This window comes from Filicampus tigris, chromosome 4 (assembly GCF_054856515.1).
Source record: "Filicampus tigris isolate MCC_2025a chromosome 4, RoL_Ftig_1.0, whole genome shotgun sequence".
NCBI classification, from domain to species: Eukaryota; Metazoa; Chordata; class Actinopteri; order Syngnathiformes; family Syngnathidae; genus Filicampus; species Filicampus tigris.
Window position 1 is genome coordinate 26,621,530 of NC_141220.1, and position 20,027 is coordinate 26,641,556.

Below are 20,027 nucleotides of genomic sequence, written 5' to 3' on the forward strand. Positions count from 1 at the left end.
TCCAAGTCGTGGGGTGTCGCTATGGCTGATACTGACAAGTACACCGCAGGTGCGGAATTTCCTCTTTTATGGCCAATTCCAGTCTGCGTTATTACGGCCCGAGCAACGATACCACATCTCATTGGCCTGCTGCACATTGTGGATTGTCGAATCCTTCCCGCCTGTTAAGGGGGGGAAAAAACACACAAACGTGTTACAACAGACAACCATTAGACCTTGTGATGACAATTGAATTTATTTTTGGCCCTTGTTGGTTCTCAAGTTCTCATAAACATTAAAAAAAAAAAAGATTCAACAGGTAACCAAACATTAAATATCAACAAAATCTTGATAAAGGCACAATTTTGTTCGTACTTTTTTTGGGATGCAAAGTGGACTAGCACCTCTGCTTCATAGTTCTGAGGCTCAGGGTTTGAATTGTCTGACCTCCAATACGGATTAGAATGTTATTGTGCTTTTGTGGATTTTTTAAAAATTATTTTGTTCAAATACTTCAATTTACCCCAACATTCCAAAAATACGCATGTTAGATTATGAAACGGATGCTTTTCAAAGGACGAAACAGAAAAAGGATAGATTATGCAGGTATGCAGAATGAAGCGGCCAGTTTATGTTCAAATGGACTCTTTTGAAACAAACCTTTTTTTAAACACCTTTGAATAAGCGGTCTCCAGCATTTTAGACTAAATCAAGATGCAAACCTGCCCTGCTTGGAAACTGGCCTACCTGTTTGTCAATTACGATTAAAATGTCACAAGGTCAGAAAGAGCAACATTTGTCATTCTTGGAAAATGGGGGAAAACTCACCCCTTACAAATAAAATTGACGTACAAAATTCACAGTTACATAAAGACGTTCTCAACTATTATTTACATGGCATGAAAAATGCTAGGTAGAAAATGAAAGTGATGGAAAACCAGAAATTAGTAATACATGTACATCATTTTAACAAATTTAGTGTTCACAGTCCGTTCTACAAACATAATATTCATTCAAAAATACACTTTGACCTTGAAAGCAGTTTTAGCAAATTGGACAGTGTACATTTCTTCCCCCTTCAGTTAACCTACCGGAGGTGTCACACCACCCCTTTTCAGGAAACCAAATAAACAGCAAAAAAAAAAAATTGTCTGTCCAGTCAAAACACATGGAACCGATGTCTTCTATTGTTGTGGGGGTTGACCTTCAAGGTCCAGCTGTGCTTCTTGTTTAAGAAATTATATTAATAAAAAAATAAAAAATAAAAGAAATGGAACTATTGGCTCGATTCCACTGTACAAGTTTCTGGAAAAACTATCAAACCCTCAAAGACAATCTCAATTGTATGAGAGTCCACATACATTTTCACCTGTTCAGTTCATAATCGCTTCCAAGAATTATTAAAACAGTCTGGCAAAAAAGTGTGGTGCAAAACCTCGGATGAAGTCCAAAACTCCTGTCATGTCACGGTCACATCATGGTGGCTTGACGTGCTTTGCGCTCACTAGTAGAGGGCGTCGCGGTGTGCCAGAGGGATGACGTAGGCGGAAATGTCGTCTCCGGAGCCCAGCCTGTCCCCGGAGATCCTCCAGCTTCCATCCTTGAGCACGCCGCGAGCACGCATGACCAAGTCCTGGGCAGCCAGAGTGTACCTGACATCACGCAAACACAAACACAGTCAACACAGAAACTCTTTTTACGCCTTTTCAAATGAATCATCGTGGACATTTAAGCATCTTTTTCTTATAGTGGCCGTTTAATCCGAGTGTGTGCATGCTAATGCTAATATGCTAACTTGTTTCAATTCTGGCTTTCAAGTTGTTAGCTTAGTAATTAGGTTAATATGCTAACTTGCTAAAGCTAGCGTGTCAAAAACTAAATTTAGGTTTAGAAAAAGCAGGCTGGATGTGATGGAAAGTTCCACTGGCCTGTGCTGGTCGTCGGGGTCGCAGTTGGCCAGGAAGCAGGTGACGGCCTCCGCCATTTCCTGGTTGGAGAGGACGTCCCACAGGCCGTCGGTTCCCACGACCAGGACGTCATCTGCGCCGTGTTCGTACTCCACCAACGGGTAAACTTTGACCTGATGACCAAGATCGTTACATAGTATGAGGATCCCCCAAAATGAAGACTTCCAAGTGCAAGGGGAATCATAGTTTTTTTTGAAGGGGGGCGATAAGATGTCACAATTCAGGCAGTTTAAGCCACAAGAACCACAAAAAAAAAAAAAAAAAAAAAAAAAAAAAAAAGGAAGTGAAATCCTGGTGGGGTTGTTTAGATGCTCCGTACCTCAGGACAGCAGGAGAGGAAAGGCTTGATGTAGATGTTGGAGTCGTGCACTTTGAGATTGTGGTCACCGAGACCTCTGGTGACGCCGATGGTCGCTAGCACACGAGCCTGAGGAGATCATTAAAGAAATAAACAAGCGGAAACTGCCAAATACCGTATTTCACCCTCTACTAATATGCGGTGCCTCGAAATGCAAGTGATCCAACCTTAAGATACGGGCCACCGTATACGTATACGCGCCACCGTATACGTATACGCGCCACCGTATACGTATACGCGCCACCGTATACGTATACGCGCCACCGTATACGTATACGCGCCACCGTATACGTATACGCGCCACCGTACACGTATACGCGCCACCGTACACGTATACGCGCCACCGTATACGTATACGCGCCACCGTATACGAGCGCCGCACAGTGGCAGTGAACTCAATTCACTTCACAACAAGTAGCAGTTTGGCAGCTAGTGGGCCATTTTGGTGGCCAAGGTTCACACACACAGAAGGAACATCACAATGACCCCTCAATTGCAGCATAAATTGGTTCATTTTTGCATATCGTCGCTGTCCTGTGAAAACACGCATGTCCAATTTTGGAAATTGTTTTAATCCTCACATTAATGCGATGTAATGGAAACGCCATTCACGTAAAAATAAGACAAATGAGAAGAAAAAAAAAAATGGACATGCGTGTTTTTCACAGGACAGCGACGATATATTACTTCACGAATTAAAATATTATAGAGTGTTACCTTTCACCCCTAAACACATTACAACTTCTTTTCCGTAAGGCTGAAACAGATTAATGGCATTTCCATTCATTTCGGTAGATGATTTTGAGATACAAAATAAAAAGGTCAATGTTCCGTTCAGTATGCTGAATTTCGAGGCTTTTAGAATATCCGGCACGACGGGTTCGTAGCCTTCCACTGCCGTTTGGTCTTCATGTGGATGGATGAGCGGCATTTAGGCAAATCAACACGCAATCTCAGCGTCAGCACCTTCTGCCTTGGGGCGCGCGCTGCTTAACGACCATCCCCCCCCCCCCACCCCACCCCCGCCCCGGCTACACGTGCTCATTTTTTAAACTGCTGAATCGGTTCGCTTCGAGGCCCGTGGGAAAAAAAAAAACGCCTGCTGGCACAGAGCGGGCTTGATTGAATTTGCTCAAGTGTGACACGAGGAAAGACAACACATGACAGTACCGATCGTGGATCGGTACTGGGCGTGTTGTGGCCGCCGGCAATTTAGGCAGCGCACGTGCAATCACTGGACGCGCTCACGTGTCAAAACGTGGGAGCGGCACCACCGATATCTAAAAACTGCACTTCACACGACACTGCAGCAAATTCCCGGGGGAGAGTGAGTCCTGAGTAATTGACCAAAAAATGGTTTGACTTAATACAGTAGTTAATATAACCACACATATGATCCCAAAACACTTGAATCTCATTTTAATTTTTTAAAAATTTAATGTAATTATAAATTGACTTATAATTATTATTTTTTTCGATGGGGGAAAAAACACTGTAAATTTCCACTAAAAAACAGGCTTCGGGCAGCCTCGAGTTTTCGTACGTCATGGAGAACATTGTTTTTTTTTAATTGATTTTTTTGGACAGGCAACATGTGCGACCCACCGAACTAAAAGTCTCACTTACCTTTTTGCCTTCGCCGTAGATGAGAGGAAACTTCAGGTCGTCGTCCTCAATGGTTTTATAAGCCCTGTAAATAGCAGACATGACACGTTAACAGGTCTCGCGCTAAATGCTAATTTACAGACGATGATAAATTCCAGTGCATTTTTGTCAGTTAAAAAAAAAAAAAAAACCACACAAAAAAAATGGTGCAATAGCAGGTAACCAATCCCTTGTATGGTCTTGTTTGAGAAGCTTCTAGAAGATTTTAAGAGTCAGGAGGGATTTAGGCATGTTGCCCGACGTTTAATTGACGAAGAGGTGTGCAGTCTGAATAAGATGCAGAAGTACTCCACAGTGCGCCCAACTGATGAATAATTGAGCGTCTTCAGAGCAGCTGCAGCGTGAGGAATACACCGTAGTATGCGTTGAATACGTGTCAAACCATGCGGTATTTTTCACCACCTTTTCTGCCCATGAAGAGGTTGAATAAAGTTTGGAAAAAGAGCACTAATTGAATCCTATCTGTTCAAAGCGAAGCAAATTCAAGACATTTGGCTATAAATGTTTACAGCATGAAGCTTCTCTGTCATTAATTCCAAGACATCCCCAGGGTTAGCTGTCCCGGGCACTCTAATTCCAGACTGGCAGTTTTTTTTGTTTTTTTTTTACGGGCCTGTCAGACCAGCGATAACAGCGGAGTGACTTACATGCGCTCTAATCCGGTTAGGGTACCTGTTCTTCACTTTGGGGAAATGGCACGTACAATGGAAGACAGGCGATAAACACACTGAGCATGGTCACATTTCAGCATTTGGTGGGGGGTTGTTTGGGGGGGGGGGGGGGGGGGGGCAAGAGGCAATCATGGCTGGAGTCATACAGTCGGTCTTCGAGGCAAAAAGCCCAAGAGGCATGGACGCCAAAGGCAGACACACTCGTAGGTAGGTGGAGAAACAAACAGACAGACGGCGGGGGGCATATGGAGGACCAAAACTGACAAAATCAAAAATAAGTGAAAATAAAAACAAATGTAAAAAATATATAATTGAAAAAATTTAATAAATTGATCTTTAATTATTGATATATAGTTAAGTTTATATTTATTTCCACATTTGTTTTTAATTTTAAAATCGTTTTTAATTGATGTATGTTTTGTTATTATTTCTCTCTCTCTCTCTGAAGTCCAAATAGGTCAAATTCATTTTTTTCACAAATTGATTCTCATGGTCCCGTGTCCCTACTTTGCGTGTCATTTTTATGCAGGTCAGACAGGTCCTAAGGTCAAACCATTTGAGTGCCTGGGAAGTAACGATTCACTCAAGCCCTGATTTGATTCGATTTTCAATTTTCAGCTCCCAATTTTCGATTCGATTTTTTAAAAATTGCTACCATGGTTGTCTCTGTGCACTCGTGTGGTTCTGCAGCCATCCCCAAACGCAATACGCAATGATGTTTGCCGCAAAAGCATAATTTGATCTACACGTTCAAAATGTGCTATGCATCCGGAATAAAAAAAAAAAAACGTTTCAAGACATCATTTTCTAGATTAATCTAATCAACTGGATTTTTGCGATTAATCGAATTGATTAGTCGGGGCGAATGGCATTTTAAATAGATTTTCGATGAATCGTCACATCCCCAGTGCCTGCTATTTCTCAATCTGAATATTGCGATGGCGCTCTCGGGCTCAGGCTTGGCCTTGAGCTAGCTGCCGGGGCTCTCGGGACGTTTGGCTCGACAAGACGGCACATTGCCCAACCACTGACTGCAATCAGCATTCAAAGCAAGCTCGCACTCGTCGTCCGACGGGGAATGGCGGAGGGATGGAAACAGCGAGAGGTGGGCTCCAGGCTTGTACTCACTCAGTGCAGCGTGGCCTTGATCGTGGATGCCTTTGAGGGGAGTGGGATGCTTGCGCACGCCCACGCACGCACAGACAGGAAGCTGTGGCGCCGATAACGCGCCCGCCCGCATCGAACCGTACATCATGACGTCAAGTCGTACCGCCACATTGCCTGAGATTAAAACCCTGACCTGAGATCACCTCGTGGATCCAAGATCCTCCTTTGGAAGATTTACATTCACACTAACAGGCGCTTTCAGACACGTCGTCGAAAGTTTTCCCAGAAGAGTAGAAAAGCTGCATATTTTCTTTACAAGGGAAATCAACCCAAACATATTTTTGTCCAAGAATATTTTCCCAGCAGGCACAGTAGTTGAAACACGGAATATTGCGTTTGTGGAATGAGAGTAAATCCACTCGTTTATAGCCATCTCTGGGGGCGGCCATTTTGTCATTTCTGTCGACTGAAAATGACATCACAACTAGGGCTTAGGGAACGACCAATCACAGCATGACTGTTTTCTAAAGCTGAGCCGTGATTGGTTGTTACTTGATGGGTAGTTGTGATGTCATTTTCAGGCGACAGAAGTGACAAAATGGCCGGCCCCCAGAGACGGCTAAAAACCGAGTGGATTAACTCGTATTCCACAAAGGCAATATTTATCAGAATGCCTTGTTTCAACTAGTGGGCGTGCATAGAACATATTCTTGAAAAAACTATGTTTGGGTCGATTTCCACTTGAAATACCAAACGCAATAGGCAAAAATTTGCGTTATCAAGAGTCCATATGATAGCAAACATATAATAGACATAAAATGTATAGTATTTGAGTATTTGTGTGTTAGCGATATGCCTGTAACAGGCGGGGCCTGGTACTTCCAAATATGAGTAATGGGCAAAAAAGTGACTGAGCAGATTAAACCCACCATCCTGACATAGTGAAGTCGCGGTACAGCATCCGCTTCCCAACCTCCTTCCTCTGCACTCTCCTCGGGAACTCCAGATGCGTAAACTCATTTCCTAATAAGTGAGGCTGCATGTAGGCCTTTGGTGAGAAAAGAAAAAAAACAACAACAACATCATCGTATAACAATAATAATAATATGGTGCGGAGAGACGAAGCGGCGCGTCAACAGGGGAGAGGAGAGGAGAGGAGAGGTCAGCGATGCGAATACGTGACAGCTGTGCTAGGGGGGGGGGGGGGGGGGGGGGGGGATTGCACTTCCTACCAGGAACTGCAGTCGCTGCCTCTCCGACTCCGGCGTGAACTCTCTTGACATTGGGATGACCTCGCCTCCCCGGACGATGACAGCTCTGAGGGGGAGAGCAGACATGGCATCTTGGGCTCATTCTAACCAGGACAGGACGGCAGATTCTAGTGCCCGTCTGTTATCAGAAAGACATTTTAACAAGAATAAGTCCTAAGGTAACCTTCAGGTTTGAAGCAAAGTCCCAAGTTACCATGGCAAAAGGCAAGCAAGTCAGGTCGAGTCCCTGCTAAATGCAAGTTGAGTTGAGACCAGCTTGTATCAGTGTGTGTTAAATACTAACTTTTTTTTTTTAATGCAAAAGAACCAATAACATTAGAACATTAGAAGATAATTAAATGTATTTATGTATATCGAGAGTGCGCCTTGCGTCACCTGCTGTCGCCGGCGTTGCCCACGTAGAGCTTCCCGAGCATGTAGAGCACCACCAAAGCGGTGCAGCCTCCGGACGTGTTGTAGACCGCCCGCTCCTTTTCTATTTGGACATCCTAAAAAAGGAACAAAAACAAAACCATATTGATGGATAAACTATTCGAATTTAGGTTGTCAATGTAATTCAGTGCTTCTGATATTGTTTTGGCATTACAGTAGTAATGCGTTTAGCCTTCCCACCCTTAGCCGACTGTCACGGCGCTAGGCGGTTACATGTTAGAATTACTAACAAAAAATGTTAACGACATCCATCATAACTGCCGTTAAGATAGTCAACTCGCTATAAAAAAAAAAAAATGCTTGAAATTCGCTATCGCTCTATCTATCGATCTTTGACTCGCTAGCTACATACTCAGCGTGCTATGTAGCTAGCGATCCTGCTATCAAAAAAGTAGCTACATTAGCAGACGGACAGCACCCCCCAAAAAACACTACGATGCCATTAAGAATTATAATTATAGCACCACAATGAGTCCATTCATCAAGGAGGAATAAAATAGAATCAAACCATCGGGATGGCGCTGGAAGTTCGGATAGGACGCTGGCTATTACTGCCAGTTAATTAGCCTAGATTCATTTGGTGCTAATTAAACCCCCCAAAAAATACTCTGGCTACATGTTCTTTAATTACAATAGTAATTAAGCTGTCAATGAATTGATTAAAAAAAAATATCAGAAACATGCGGTTTAACTCAGTGATAGTCTCTGGGTGTTGCTCTGTTAAATCTGTGAGATTTTTCTGCACTCAACGTTGCATCCACCCACTGTCCATTTCATTAGGTACCCCGGCCCTCACCTAACCACTGTGCCGTTACAATGATCCAATTTCACGTAAGAGGTGTGAAGATTATGTACACAACAAATTATCTTCGTTCATCTTTCCCTGCAAGCGACTTACAGTGATATTAAGATCATGCAGAGTTAATTTTGTCAGAAAATTGAGACAAGATCATCATTACTGGAGGAAATGTACTCTGTGGCATTTTTGTTTAGTTGTGTGCTGTGCCTTGGCAAAATTAAGCAGTCAATCAAGGTTGGTAAACGCTAACGCAATGTATCAAAAAGCTGCCCCTGCAAAGATAATCGTGTTCTTTTCTTTGTGGAAGGAGTCAAGATGATGGATGCTGGTCTAGCTTCTGTGTGCTCTTTATGCCAGGGGGAGGATGTGTAAATGTGTCCTTCGCCCTGGATGAATTATGAAAACCTTAGCCCGCCATACATATTTATCCTGGCTGCATGAGCCACATCCCGCAGGCAAAGTCTTTAATAATGGAAAGATCTGCATAAACATCATCCACACCTTCTTCCTCCCCAGCTCCACCGGGAAGACTCCAGCTGTAGAAAAACCATACACCCCACAGAGACATAAATCTAGCAATTTTAAAATGTATACATATATCTAACAGCGTCTGATCAGTGGGACAATGTTGATGAACGCAGCAATTAAACCTACCAATATTCCTTTATTGTTCACACACTGCTATTAAGTAATTTAAAATGACAAGTGGCTTCCTTGGCTGAAATTAAAGGTACCGCTCGAATGGATGCACAGGCTTGTGTTGCCGACGTTGTCATAACACCCTTTAAAAAATAAATAAATAAATAAAATGGACAATCCATTTTAGTCATTTATTAAATAAATAAATATTTTTAAAAAAAACAATAGTTGCGTTTTTAACACGTACAGTTGCTAGGCCACTATGAAAAGGGAAAAAAAATATTCATGAAAATTCCTTGACAATCCAGTTTGGTTAAATGCTGCCACCTAGTGCTCAAGAAGAGAGGCTACAAGATGCCTACACATCTTATTCCTTCAGTTGACTGTCAATTTTTACGACTGAAATGTCGCGTTTTGTTACTGTAGTATCATGCCGTGGCACAAGAAGTTCTGAAATTCTAAACATTAAATGATTAAAATGTGTTACCGAAAGCAATGCATCACCTGCGAAAAGTGAGGGAACACTGTATATTCTTTTTTATTGAGCAATTTATCGACACTCAACTCTATGCAAAAAAATTCTTAAATATATGTCTGTGCAATTATCTTACTAATCAACAAAGTTGAATATCATTTGATTATTTTGTATTAAAATGTTCAATATTCATTGCAGTCTTTTCAACCAGGATTTTGCTGTTCTCATGAATATGTTGGGAAAAAAACCCAAACTGTTTGACTTTTGAAAGTTTCGACACCCCAAGTGTAAACTACGAATCTAGTCAGTTGTAAACATTTTCATGCGGGGCGTCATTGACTCGCAGTTTTTCGCTATTTGCGACAGGTCTCTGTCCCGATTATCGATGACTGTGGTTCTCATGCCAACGTCCTGCTGGTACGAGAGCTCCTCCTAAGTGGTACATAAAATAATAATTTTCTAAATACAGTTTAGTTAAGTATTTCAATTTTTTAATCGTTAAAAAAAAGTTTGTTTTTGAACTTTCATTCGGTGCGTTTTTTAAAATGTATTTTATGTGCATATAATTTAAATGAATCTTTATTTTGAGGAGAGCCAACTATTTATTTATTATATTATTAGAGGGCACGTGGTGTGAAAAGTTTGAGAACCGCTGCAGTAAGAGGGAGACAAGCTGGAAGGAACAAACCAGACAACAAGCGGCAGGATTACCATGTCTTTGAACGCGTTCTCGATGGCGCCGACGACCAGGCTCTCGTGCGACACTCTCTTCTCCGCGAAGAAGCGCGTGGGCGGGGCGCTCGGCGAGGCGGGGGCGCCGGCGGCCCCCCGCAGGGACGCGGCCCTGGTGACGGCGCGAGAGTTGGCTGTCGGATTGAGGTGCTGCTGGTGCCAGCGGACGGGCTCCTCGCTCAGGCAGGTGGGCGGCTGGAGGTCCGGCGTGCACAGGATGTCCATCACCTCCTGAAGGTGCAGCGCGATGTGGTGCTGGAGGAGACGCGACGCCACCACGGCCGCCCCGCAGCCGGCGTGACCGTCGAACAGGCCCCAGTAGTGGAAAGTCAGGTCGTCGGAGTTGGCCTAGTACACGAACAAACACATTTGTGTACAGTCGTCCATTTTGTAAAAGTGCAGTGCGGAGCTGTGTCCACTAGGTGGTAGCAATGTACCGCTGATCACAGTTCTCCTTGCAGTGCTGAGGTATGCTGGCAAGTGGAAACAAATTCCTTTATCAGCACTTTTTTTTCCCAAATCCAAAAACTAAACGTGGATTAAAATGGCTTCTTGACTTGAATTTTTGTGTAAAATTATTTTCTTCTTTTTTGGGTAACTTTGCTACGAATGTTGTTAGGAATCTAATTTTGTTTAAACGCTACTTTTGTTTTAGGGCTTCTGCCATGGCAGCAGTAATTGCGCGTAGACGTTCGAATCGACTTCCGTCCTTATAGCGAAAGGAGGAAGTGAGTATGTCGTAAAGCAATTTGGGACATTTGTATTTTTTTTGTGTGCCAGGGTAGCTCCCATCCTCCTCAAAGTTGCTTAGTGCCAATAAAAACAATAAATGCCCGCCCCGTGCTGCTTTAAAAACAGTTTTTATTTTTTTAATCTTTTTTTTTTATTTTATTTTTTTTTTTTTTTAAATGGGGCTCAGTTCACCCGCATCTCTGATGAATATGAGTGTGGAAAAAAAAAGGTTTTCTTGAGTATGTTTGGGGGAAAAAAAACAAATCAATCCCCGCGTCTGTGTGTGGCATCTTCAGCAAACCAAAGAGGAACTAATGCAGCATGTTAGCACAACTTTAGAGCGGCTTACATTTGCCACGACACAAACGGCCGACCGCACTTGCTGCCAAGCCGATTCGTGCTCACTTATCAACAATTTCAAGACATGTTGCTGAGAGCCACGTCTAACATTAGAAAGAACGAGACAAGGAACGTGTTAAGAGCGGCTCAAAGCAAGACGTTATTTTTCACCGACTTGTTAGCTAAAAAATCAACAGCGTCGAGCCTATTTCAACTCTTACGCTATTTGGTTATCAGCTGGGCTAGCTATCTGTTCATACTTTGTTCTTTTCTGCTGTAACGTCAATACCTTGATAACGTAATCTTGAACTCTTACATAATGTTTGGCTCCAAATTGACCTGTTTTGACGGGCAATCAACGAACCCTTAACATCATTAATTTTTTCCAAAAAAGTGACCCCGAAATGAAATGAATGACTTGAAATGTTGTTCCTACTAAAATGGATTTTAGATTTATCAGCTCGTGTAAGCCATAGATTTGCGGGTCTACTTTTTGGCAGCAGATTTGGGCCAAGGCTTACCAGTTTGATGTACGCGTCTGAAATAACAGATTTGCTCGAATTACGTTTAATCACAGATTATTATGAGATGACCAACAAAAACAAACAAACAAAAAAAAACATTCTGCCTTGAAACAAGAGGCGGGGCGATTAGCCGAGTACTTGACGGAATAATCGATATGATCCTTCCAAAAAGATTTGTTGGTGACAGCCCTAGTTCCTAATGACATTCATTTATGACACCGATCATGATCGTTATTTCACACAATTAGGAAATCGATAAATACCAATATGCAACACGTTAATTCTATAAATCGCTTCCATTGTTTACATTTTCAAATGGAACTGACTTTATTTTCATTGCACGTGTCCTGGGTACAGAGCAATGAAATTCACCGAGCAGTTACAACCCGTCCGAGAGACAAAAAAAAAAAATGACCGACAGATGACGGCAAGCCTGTCGGGACGCCGGACGGCACCCCGGTTTTCTTAGATGGGAAAAGACAAACCTATAGAAGGTGGAGAGGAAAACAAACGAGTCCCAAACTATGCTCCTATAAGGGAGGGGCACAGTAGGGGTTTGGAAAAAAAAAAATGTATATAGCATTCCTAGAAAATCGCAATGTCCCACAGGCTATTCAAGTTGTCCTTGGGGCTACGTGGCGCCTTTTAAAAAATACTATGTGTTAGGGGTGCAACGTTACACGGGTGTATTAATACGTTTCGGTGTGGCATGTTCGGTTCGGTCCACATTAAATGATATTGAAGCGACTTCCAGGAACGCGCCGTCAGATGTAGTTTAATGATCACGTTTTCATTCATCCAAGTACAACTGCTCGCGCTTGCCGTACGGTGCATTCGTGAACCTCGGAAACATCGCAACTCAGCAACACACAAATCCGACCGCAACGCAGCTAACCCAATTCATTCCAATATGCTGTTGAACACTCAAAGATTTCAATGTCTAAAAAGTGTATACAATTTCAGAAAGACGTTTTAAAATTACTGTATTTTTTTTTTCATTATAAAAAGAGTTTTAATATAGTTAGCAATAATTGTAACTGTTCTTGTATGTATTTTTATTTTTTTTTTTCCATCACAAAAATCTATATATGTACTGTAATGACAACTGGCGGTTTCTGCTGAGTATTTAATGATTTCAGTGTCTTGAAAATTGTACAAAATTAAGAGATCTTTATTCTGGTGTAATTCCTTAGAATATCACCCGAATGGTTCGCTTTTATTTTATTTTTTTCAGAAAAATGTACCATTTACTTGTCATCTTTTCGAAATAAACATATCTTAAAAAAAAACAAAAAAAAACAAACATTTTTTTGTACCGAAAATATACCGAACCGAAGTTTCCAAAAAAAACAACCGAACCGAAATGCGATTTACTGTACCGTTACACCTTTACTATGTGTGCATTGAGAATGAACCACATGCAAGGATTAAAGAAGCACGATGGTCGGCTCATACCGGGTTGTCCCTCAGGCCCAGTCCCTCCCCGTTCGGCAGGGACGACCTCCTTCGGGCCACGGGGCCCCAGTTGGAAGGGGCGGAGCTTCCTGGCAGTTTTCGCTTGACCACCAGCACCTCACAGCAGGCCTGATCCTCATTCAAAGTGCTCTTTCCTGCATTGATCACCCTGTAAAAAAAAAAAAAGACAGCGGGACAAAAACAGGAAGGCAGAAGACACTTTTAAGACATGTACGATTAAAAAAAAGAAAGAAAAAAAAAAGCCTTGGGAAATAATTATTTCAAGCAGATCAAATGCCATCGTTCAGACGCATGCATCTTGTGCGACCATGTGACGTCCTTATGACTGTTGCAGGCCCCACAAACCCACTTGTGTTAAAGAGCGTGACGGAAAGCTGATCTTCATACAAATGCCAACACAAATGAGCGAGTACCGCGCAAACAACACACGACCCATTCACTCCCGATTACGCAATCACATCAAATTGGATATCTGTTAGACCTCATAAAAATAACCGTCCAAGTCATTTTGGATTTACTTTCGCTACTGATACGATTATTAGTAGGCAAGGAGGCCGATAACCGATATTTGGAGCCGATATTAATCTTCTGTACAAAGGAAAATATTGGCTTCAAAATCTAAAGAAAAATTTACTCTTAACTTTGTTGTAACGTCTTTAGGGATGTTTATTGATCAATGTTTCAGGTTTGCATAATGTTGATTTAAAAAAAAAAAAAAAAAAATCATTATTACAAGAAATTTTTTGACAGTGTACATCTCTGTTATAAAATTGTAACAAAAAGTTCAGGGAACACCCAGGGTTGTCAGCATGTCTTAAAAAGGATAAATGAAAACTTAAACAATAGCTCCATGCAGTTTTCTACAGTAAATGAACATTTCTAAATTTCAAAATGACAGAAATGTTCAACTTTCACATATCCTCGTTTTGATTTCCAGTTTTAAATTGATTTATTATCGGCCAGCAGTGTTTTAAAAAAGGCCGATGCCGATATTCGTCAAGAAGCCAAATATCGGTGCCAATAATCGGCCCGTCCGATAATAATCGGTCCATCCCTAATCACGATTATTCAAACGATCAATTATTTTGGGGTACAAAACAAGACAATGTTTAATGTAAAAAATATCAAGACAAATAAATAAATATAGACATTCAAGCATGATTTCCTTGTGTAAACAGAGTGCATTGGCGATGAATGAATATTAATCATCGTTTTTTTACGATCATGCCAACTTTGTAATCGTGTGTGACAGCAGTTGTTTGAGCGTGCAATTTCACTACTACAATGACGCTTGGCCTTTCCAGTCTTTTCAAAGTAGGAGAAAAGGGCCAGGAGGGTTTTAGCGTTACAGTACTTGTTGCCCTACAGCGACGACAGCCTCTAACACCCAGGCTGTCATATTCGCTTACCTCCTTTCACATTCGGGACAATGACGTGGCCCAAATTACCCTGTCAGAGGCTTCAAGTGTGACATGAGATACTCCAAATCACAGCGACGGGAACAAAAGAAAAAAAAAAAAAAAAAAAAAAAAAGGAAAAATACGTCACTTTCCCTTCATGCCTTTCATTTCTTTTCACTCATTTTCTGTGTGACATTCATGTTCACGCTCTTTATTTTTTGCACATTGCCTATTTAACGCACAGACGTCTCGGCCAATAGGAAGTGACAAAAACGCTCCGTTCCATTTGTTGTGATTTACTGAATTTTAAACGGGATGTTAAAAAAAAAAAAAAAAAAAACGTCAAATGAGTATCCGCAAGATCGATTCCGTGACACCATCCTCATTCTGCATGAAAGCGTTTTATAGTTTGACCCCTATTAATATTGTCCTGCTTCAGTGCAGTACTTGGCTCTAACACTGGTTAACTTTTTGGCGGTACTTGAAATCCACTTTATCGTTACAGTTTGCCTGTAATTTTTTATTGTGTAAAAAAAAAAAAAAAGAAAAAGAAAAAATCCACAACGAATAGTAGAATCGATGTAACCGCAACGGGTTAAGAAATGTACATGGTCTTTACCATTGGAGGTTCCGCTGTAATGTTTTGCTTTATTGTTGCCTTTTTTTTTCTCTTCCCAGTTATTGTGCAACAGAACGCTGCTGCTGCAATATCAAATTTCTCACAGCCCAACGGAGACCTTGCGGACGATTCGGTGATGTGATAGCCGCAGTGCGTGACCGCCGTTGTTCCGACAAGCACCTCTTACACGCTGCGTGGCAAACGCTGAACAGATAGCGTGACGTACTTTCCTGCGTCACGGCGAGCCGACATACGCAGAAGCACACACGCTTCATTCACGTTGGGATCTAGTACTGAGGCGGCATGTGCGCATTAAATGCTTCTTCCTCAGAGAAAGCGCATCACGATTATGTCTGGTTTATGTCTGTTTTTTTTTCTGCAAAAACAACCACAAAAACGGCTCGTTTTGTACAAAACAACTTCAAAAACTGGACTGTTTTGTACAGAACAACGCAAGAAGGGGAGTCAAATTGACCCAATTTGCGGATTGGTCCATTTTTGACTCAAAATTGTGTTATTTTTAACTAGGGATAGACCGATTACCGGCCGGGCCGATTATCGGCGCCAATATTCGGCATTTTGATATATCGGTATCGGCCTTTTTTTAAAAGTCTGATGGCTGATAATAAATCAACTTAAAACTGTTTGTGTAAATTTTCAGTAAACTTTATTAGAGATTGTACTGACCCTGGGAACACTCGGCACCTTTTGGTTTTGTTTGATATCAAAACAAAGATAAGTGAAATTTTAACATTTCTGTCATTTTGAAATGTTGTCGAAAACTATAGGGAGCTATTGTTTGAGTTTTCATGCAACTTTTGAAGACGTGCTGATGAGCCTGGGAGCTCCCTGGACTTTGTTAGAATTTTACCACAAAGATGCATATTGCCAAAAATGTATGATAATAAAAAACATCAACATTATGCAAATCTGAAAAAAAAATTTCAACAAACATGCGTAAAGGCATTTCAACAAAGTTAAGAGTTTTAATTTGTTTTATTTTTTGATGCCAACATTTTCCTTTTTACCGAAAATGAATATCGGCTCCAAATATCGGTTATTGACTACTAATAATCGTCATCGGTGCTGAAAAAAACATATCGGCCCATCTCTATTTTTAACCCAACTGTTTTTAGAGTGCAGATACATTTCCTAAAATGAAAAAAAACGGAATCTTTTTACCTGGTTAGGCTAAAAATAAGGTCATCGACACCGATTTCGATAACGTGATCGGACGGGGACATCCGATTATCATCCAAACTTTCAAAAGTTGAAAAGGGGGATTTCGCCACAAAATCTTTGGTGAATTGATTATGCAGTAGCACGGTAAGCTAGCGGTGAGCACATCTGACTCGCAGTTGTAAGGTTCTGGGTTTGAATCTTGACTCTATCGTTCCCGTGTGGCGTTTGAATACTCTCCACTTTGGGTTCCTCTCACATTCCAAAAACAGTCAAGTTGTTGATGAAAACTCTCATCTGTTCATGTAGGATGCGACTTTCAATGAAAGATGTCTTGAAGGAGCAAGACTCACTGGTCCATTCGGAGAGATCTCTGAAAAATCCTCCTGGTGAAGCTGAACCGCTGGTCCCGTCCCCGCTGGGATCGGCGCGGCCTACTTGCTTACTTGTTTAAGCAGACAGGCGAAAAAGTCTCCCGCAGAGTACAGCTGTGCGCTTCATCCCGTGTGATCGCACACTTTTTGTCATCCCCTCGGTCCCTTGCGATCTTCTATTACTACTTTCCACAAACGTCATCGTCGTGTTGAAATATTTGGAGCATTTGTATCTAATCTTGACCAAAATTCCCTTATAGCCGCACTTGATTCGTGACCCCAGAAAATTGTGATTCGGCCAAGAGACGCTGTCCTCAAATCTAGTAGGGATTAACTACTCTGCCAGACGGTCAGCTCGGCAGCATGCATGTTTGACTCCTCATTAGTGTTATTTACTTGCTGGTCGAGTTCTGACCCGAACAATCTTTGCATAGGAAATAAAGGAAAACGGATGTTGCATTGCTAAAGAACAAAATATGCGGTTGAGGAGGAATCGTTACCGTTGTCCACTTGGGGTCGCCATTTTCACGTTGCACATTATAATGACCGTGACTTTGTGTGTGTTTGGACCCTCGTGAGTTTGAGCGGTTTGGATAATGGACGGACGGATGGATGGTTTTAAAAAGGTGGGGGCAAACCTGGTGAGTGACATGGTCGTAAGCCAATGAGAGTGTAGCGTCGGCTGGGAAAAACGTACGATATGCGATATGGTTGTTGACTATCGCGATATTTATATTATTGCGATATTTAACAGGCTTAAGAAATGACATTTTTATTATCTAACGAAATCAGTACTTTTTTTTTTTTTTCATGCGGCGAAACAAGCAAGCTAATTAATTGTAATTCCCCTAGATAACGTCCAACTATCGGGTGGCGGATTAATGTCACTAAAATGAACCGCAACGGAGTAACACAGCAACACCGAAAGCAAAACGATTTTAAAATTATGAAAAGAGTGCCCCGTTACAAGAATGTGACAAAAAGTGGCAACTTTTGTCACTTGAGTGTTGCTGTACCGTGAAACAACGTCGCTTCGGCAAATAGTCCCTACCACTAGCAGGAAGATAAGACTCGGTGTCACGGCGAATGACGCAAAGGACGAGCCTCTCTTTGTGACTTGATAATGTGCTGCGTTGTCGAGTGTGGAAGGATTGCCTCAAGGACTCATTAGCGTGACCGCAGTCTTTCCCTCGCTGGCACTTCTTCAGACTGTTGCAGATAGTGCACACACTTCTTACTTATCTGCAGGAGCGATGGTATCCACAACACAGGCCACAACATTTGCGCAATAAGAAATGACACCAGGAGTGCAGCAGATGATTTTTTTTTTTTTTTTTTTTTTTTTTTAAAGAGAACCAGCATGAGGAGAGCGAGTGACAAAGTAAACATTGAATGAGCAAACATTCCAAACTCGCTCCTCTGGATTTGATGGCTGGCCTCATGGACTAAATGAGGATTACGTAACTTTGGAGGTCACATTCACTGTTGACTATATGACAACAACTCACCAGCCACAGTATTAGGGTAGATCCAATATAACATTTGTCAATTAAGACAATGCCGCCGAGTTTTGACTTGCCACTATTTTTGCACTTAATCGTTGTTGATACAAGTCTTGTATTGGACCTCAGTTGTACCGTATCTACTCGAAGGACTATCCTATTTTAATATTGTGGAATTTAAATGAAACGAGCCACTTTCCTTAATTGCAGCATCATAAATTGTGAAGCGGATGAAAAAAAAAAAAAAAAATACTAGAATAATTAGAGAACGCAATTTCTGTTCAAAGTGCATTCGAATGCCGAAGAGCTGAGGATGAATGGTTTGGATCAGTCAAGAATTGCGGAAGGGGGTAAATGTGTAAAATCTCTAATGTTGGAATTGTTTGAAAATGTGGAAATTTGGTGGGAACGCTGTCACGGAAATGTGGTCATGTGAAAAATAGTCCCCGAGATTTCCTGAACGAGCTGAAAAGTCTGAAGTTGAAATGGTTTGAGTACATCGAGAAATTTGAGGGAGGAGGTGAATGTTTAAAATGTCCTCATTCATTTTGGAATATTGTCATGGAAAATGTGGGGAAAGGTGAAAAGTTGGGGTGAAAAATAGTTCCCAAGATGTCTTGATGTGAGCAGAACAGATTTAAAATGGTAATGTTTGGACAGGTCATCAAATGTGGAAAGTGGGTATAAATATTTAAAATATCAGTGTTCATTTTGTAATGTCACGGAAATGGAAAATGCGAATAATGTGTAAATAATCAATATGAATGTATTGAAAACTTGGGGGAATTTGGGGAATGTAAAAGAGTCCCCAAGAGCTGAATCCTGAATAAGATGAAGTAAAAATATGAACAATGAGGAACTTTGACGTTGCGCATTTAATTCGCTTAAATTGGACTTATTTGTGTGGAACATGCAGAATTGTTGGGAAAATGGGAATTTGGACAACAGTTCCGCAAATGGCCTGCATTTTGTCAGTATTTGAACATTTGAATCAGTTGAGAAACGTGGGAATGAGTAAAACACTCTTCAGCATTCACCCAATAAAAGATGAAGAGGAAAGCGAAAGATGGAGCAAACAGGTTACTCACTCCGCATAGCCGGTAGACCAGGGCAGCCGCTTGCTCTCCTTCACCATGACGATGGGCCTCGCCGAGTGATCCGCCGAGGACTCCATCTCGTCCGGCGACAGTGCCAGGAACTCCGGTCTACCATACGGAAATTTGGGAGCCACCTCAGAGGCGCCGGATGGGTCGCGGTCGCGGTCGCCGCCGCCGCCGCCGCCACCGCCGCTGCCGGAGGTTATCACGCCCCCCATAAAGGTGGCCACTGCCGATTTCACCCGAGTGAGCATGGCGGCTGGGCAGCGTGGGTCCGCCGCGGCGAGGGTCGTGGTGAGTGTGTCCGTGGGCGTTGAGTAGGGGAGAGATGTCGCAACACGGACAACACACTTCACGCCGTGTGGGCTCGCCTCACCGAACCCGGAAATACATTTCACTAGGCGCACGCACACTTTCGCGCGCGCGCGCACGTATTCGTACAAGCCCGCGCACAGAGTCAGGTCACGTGACCAACCGGCTACTCACACGCGCTGTCTTCGAAAAGGCGGGATGCTTTAGGGGGGTCAAAGTTGAATATTGATCGAGGGCTGTGTGTTGTGGAAATAATATGATGATCCTGGTTTTTTTTTCACTCACTCGTCGGGATTTTCTATAATAAATATATAAAAATGTACACACTGCACCCACTTTATTGGGCCATGTCACATATCTTACATTAGGAACATCTCA

The 20,027-nt window shown here is 42.1% G+C and overlaps 1 protein-coding gene across 1 annotated transcript; it reads right to left on the reverse strand.

The window, feature by feature from the left end:
• Positions 1 to 209: 209 nt before the first annotated feature.
• ppm1h (protein phosphatase, Mg2+/Mn2+ dependent, 1H) lies at positions 210 to 19,761 on the reverse strand. The gene is made up of 10 exons (XM_086028950.1): positions 19,329 to 19,761; positions 13,146 to 13,314; positions 10,075 to 10,443; positions 7,394 to 7,506; positions 6,980 to 7,064; positions 6,677 to 6,795; positions 3,931 to 3,994; positions 2,266 to 2,373; positions 1,908 to 2,059; positions 210 to 1,631 (listed from the first exon to the last, which is right to left on the reverse strand). Exons 1-10 carry the CDS (start codon positions 19,589 to 19,591, stop codon positions 1,484 to 1,486), a joined length of 1,590 nt encoding a protein of 529 aa, XP_085885076.1. The 5' UTR covers positions 19,592 to 19,761; the 3' UTR covers positions 210 to 1,483.
• Between the last annotated feature and the right edge of the window lie 266 nt (positions 19,762 to 20,027).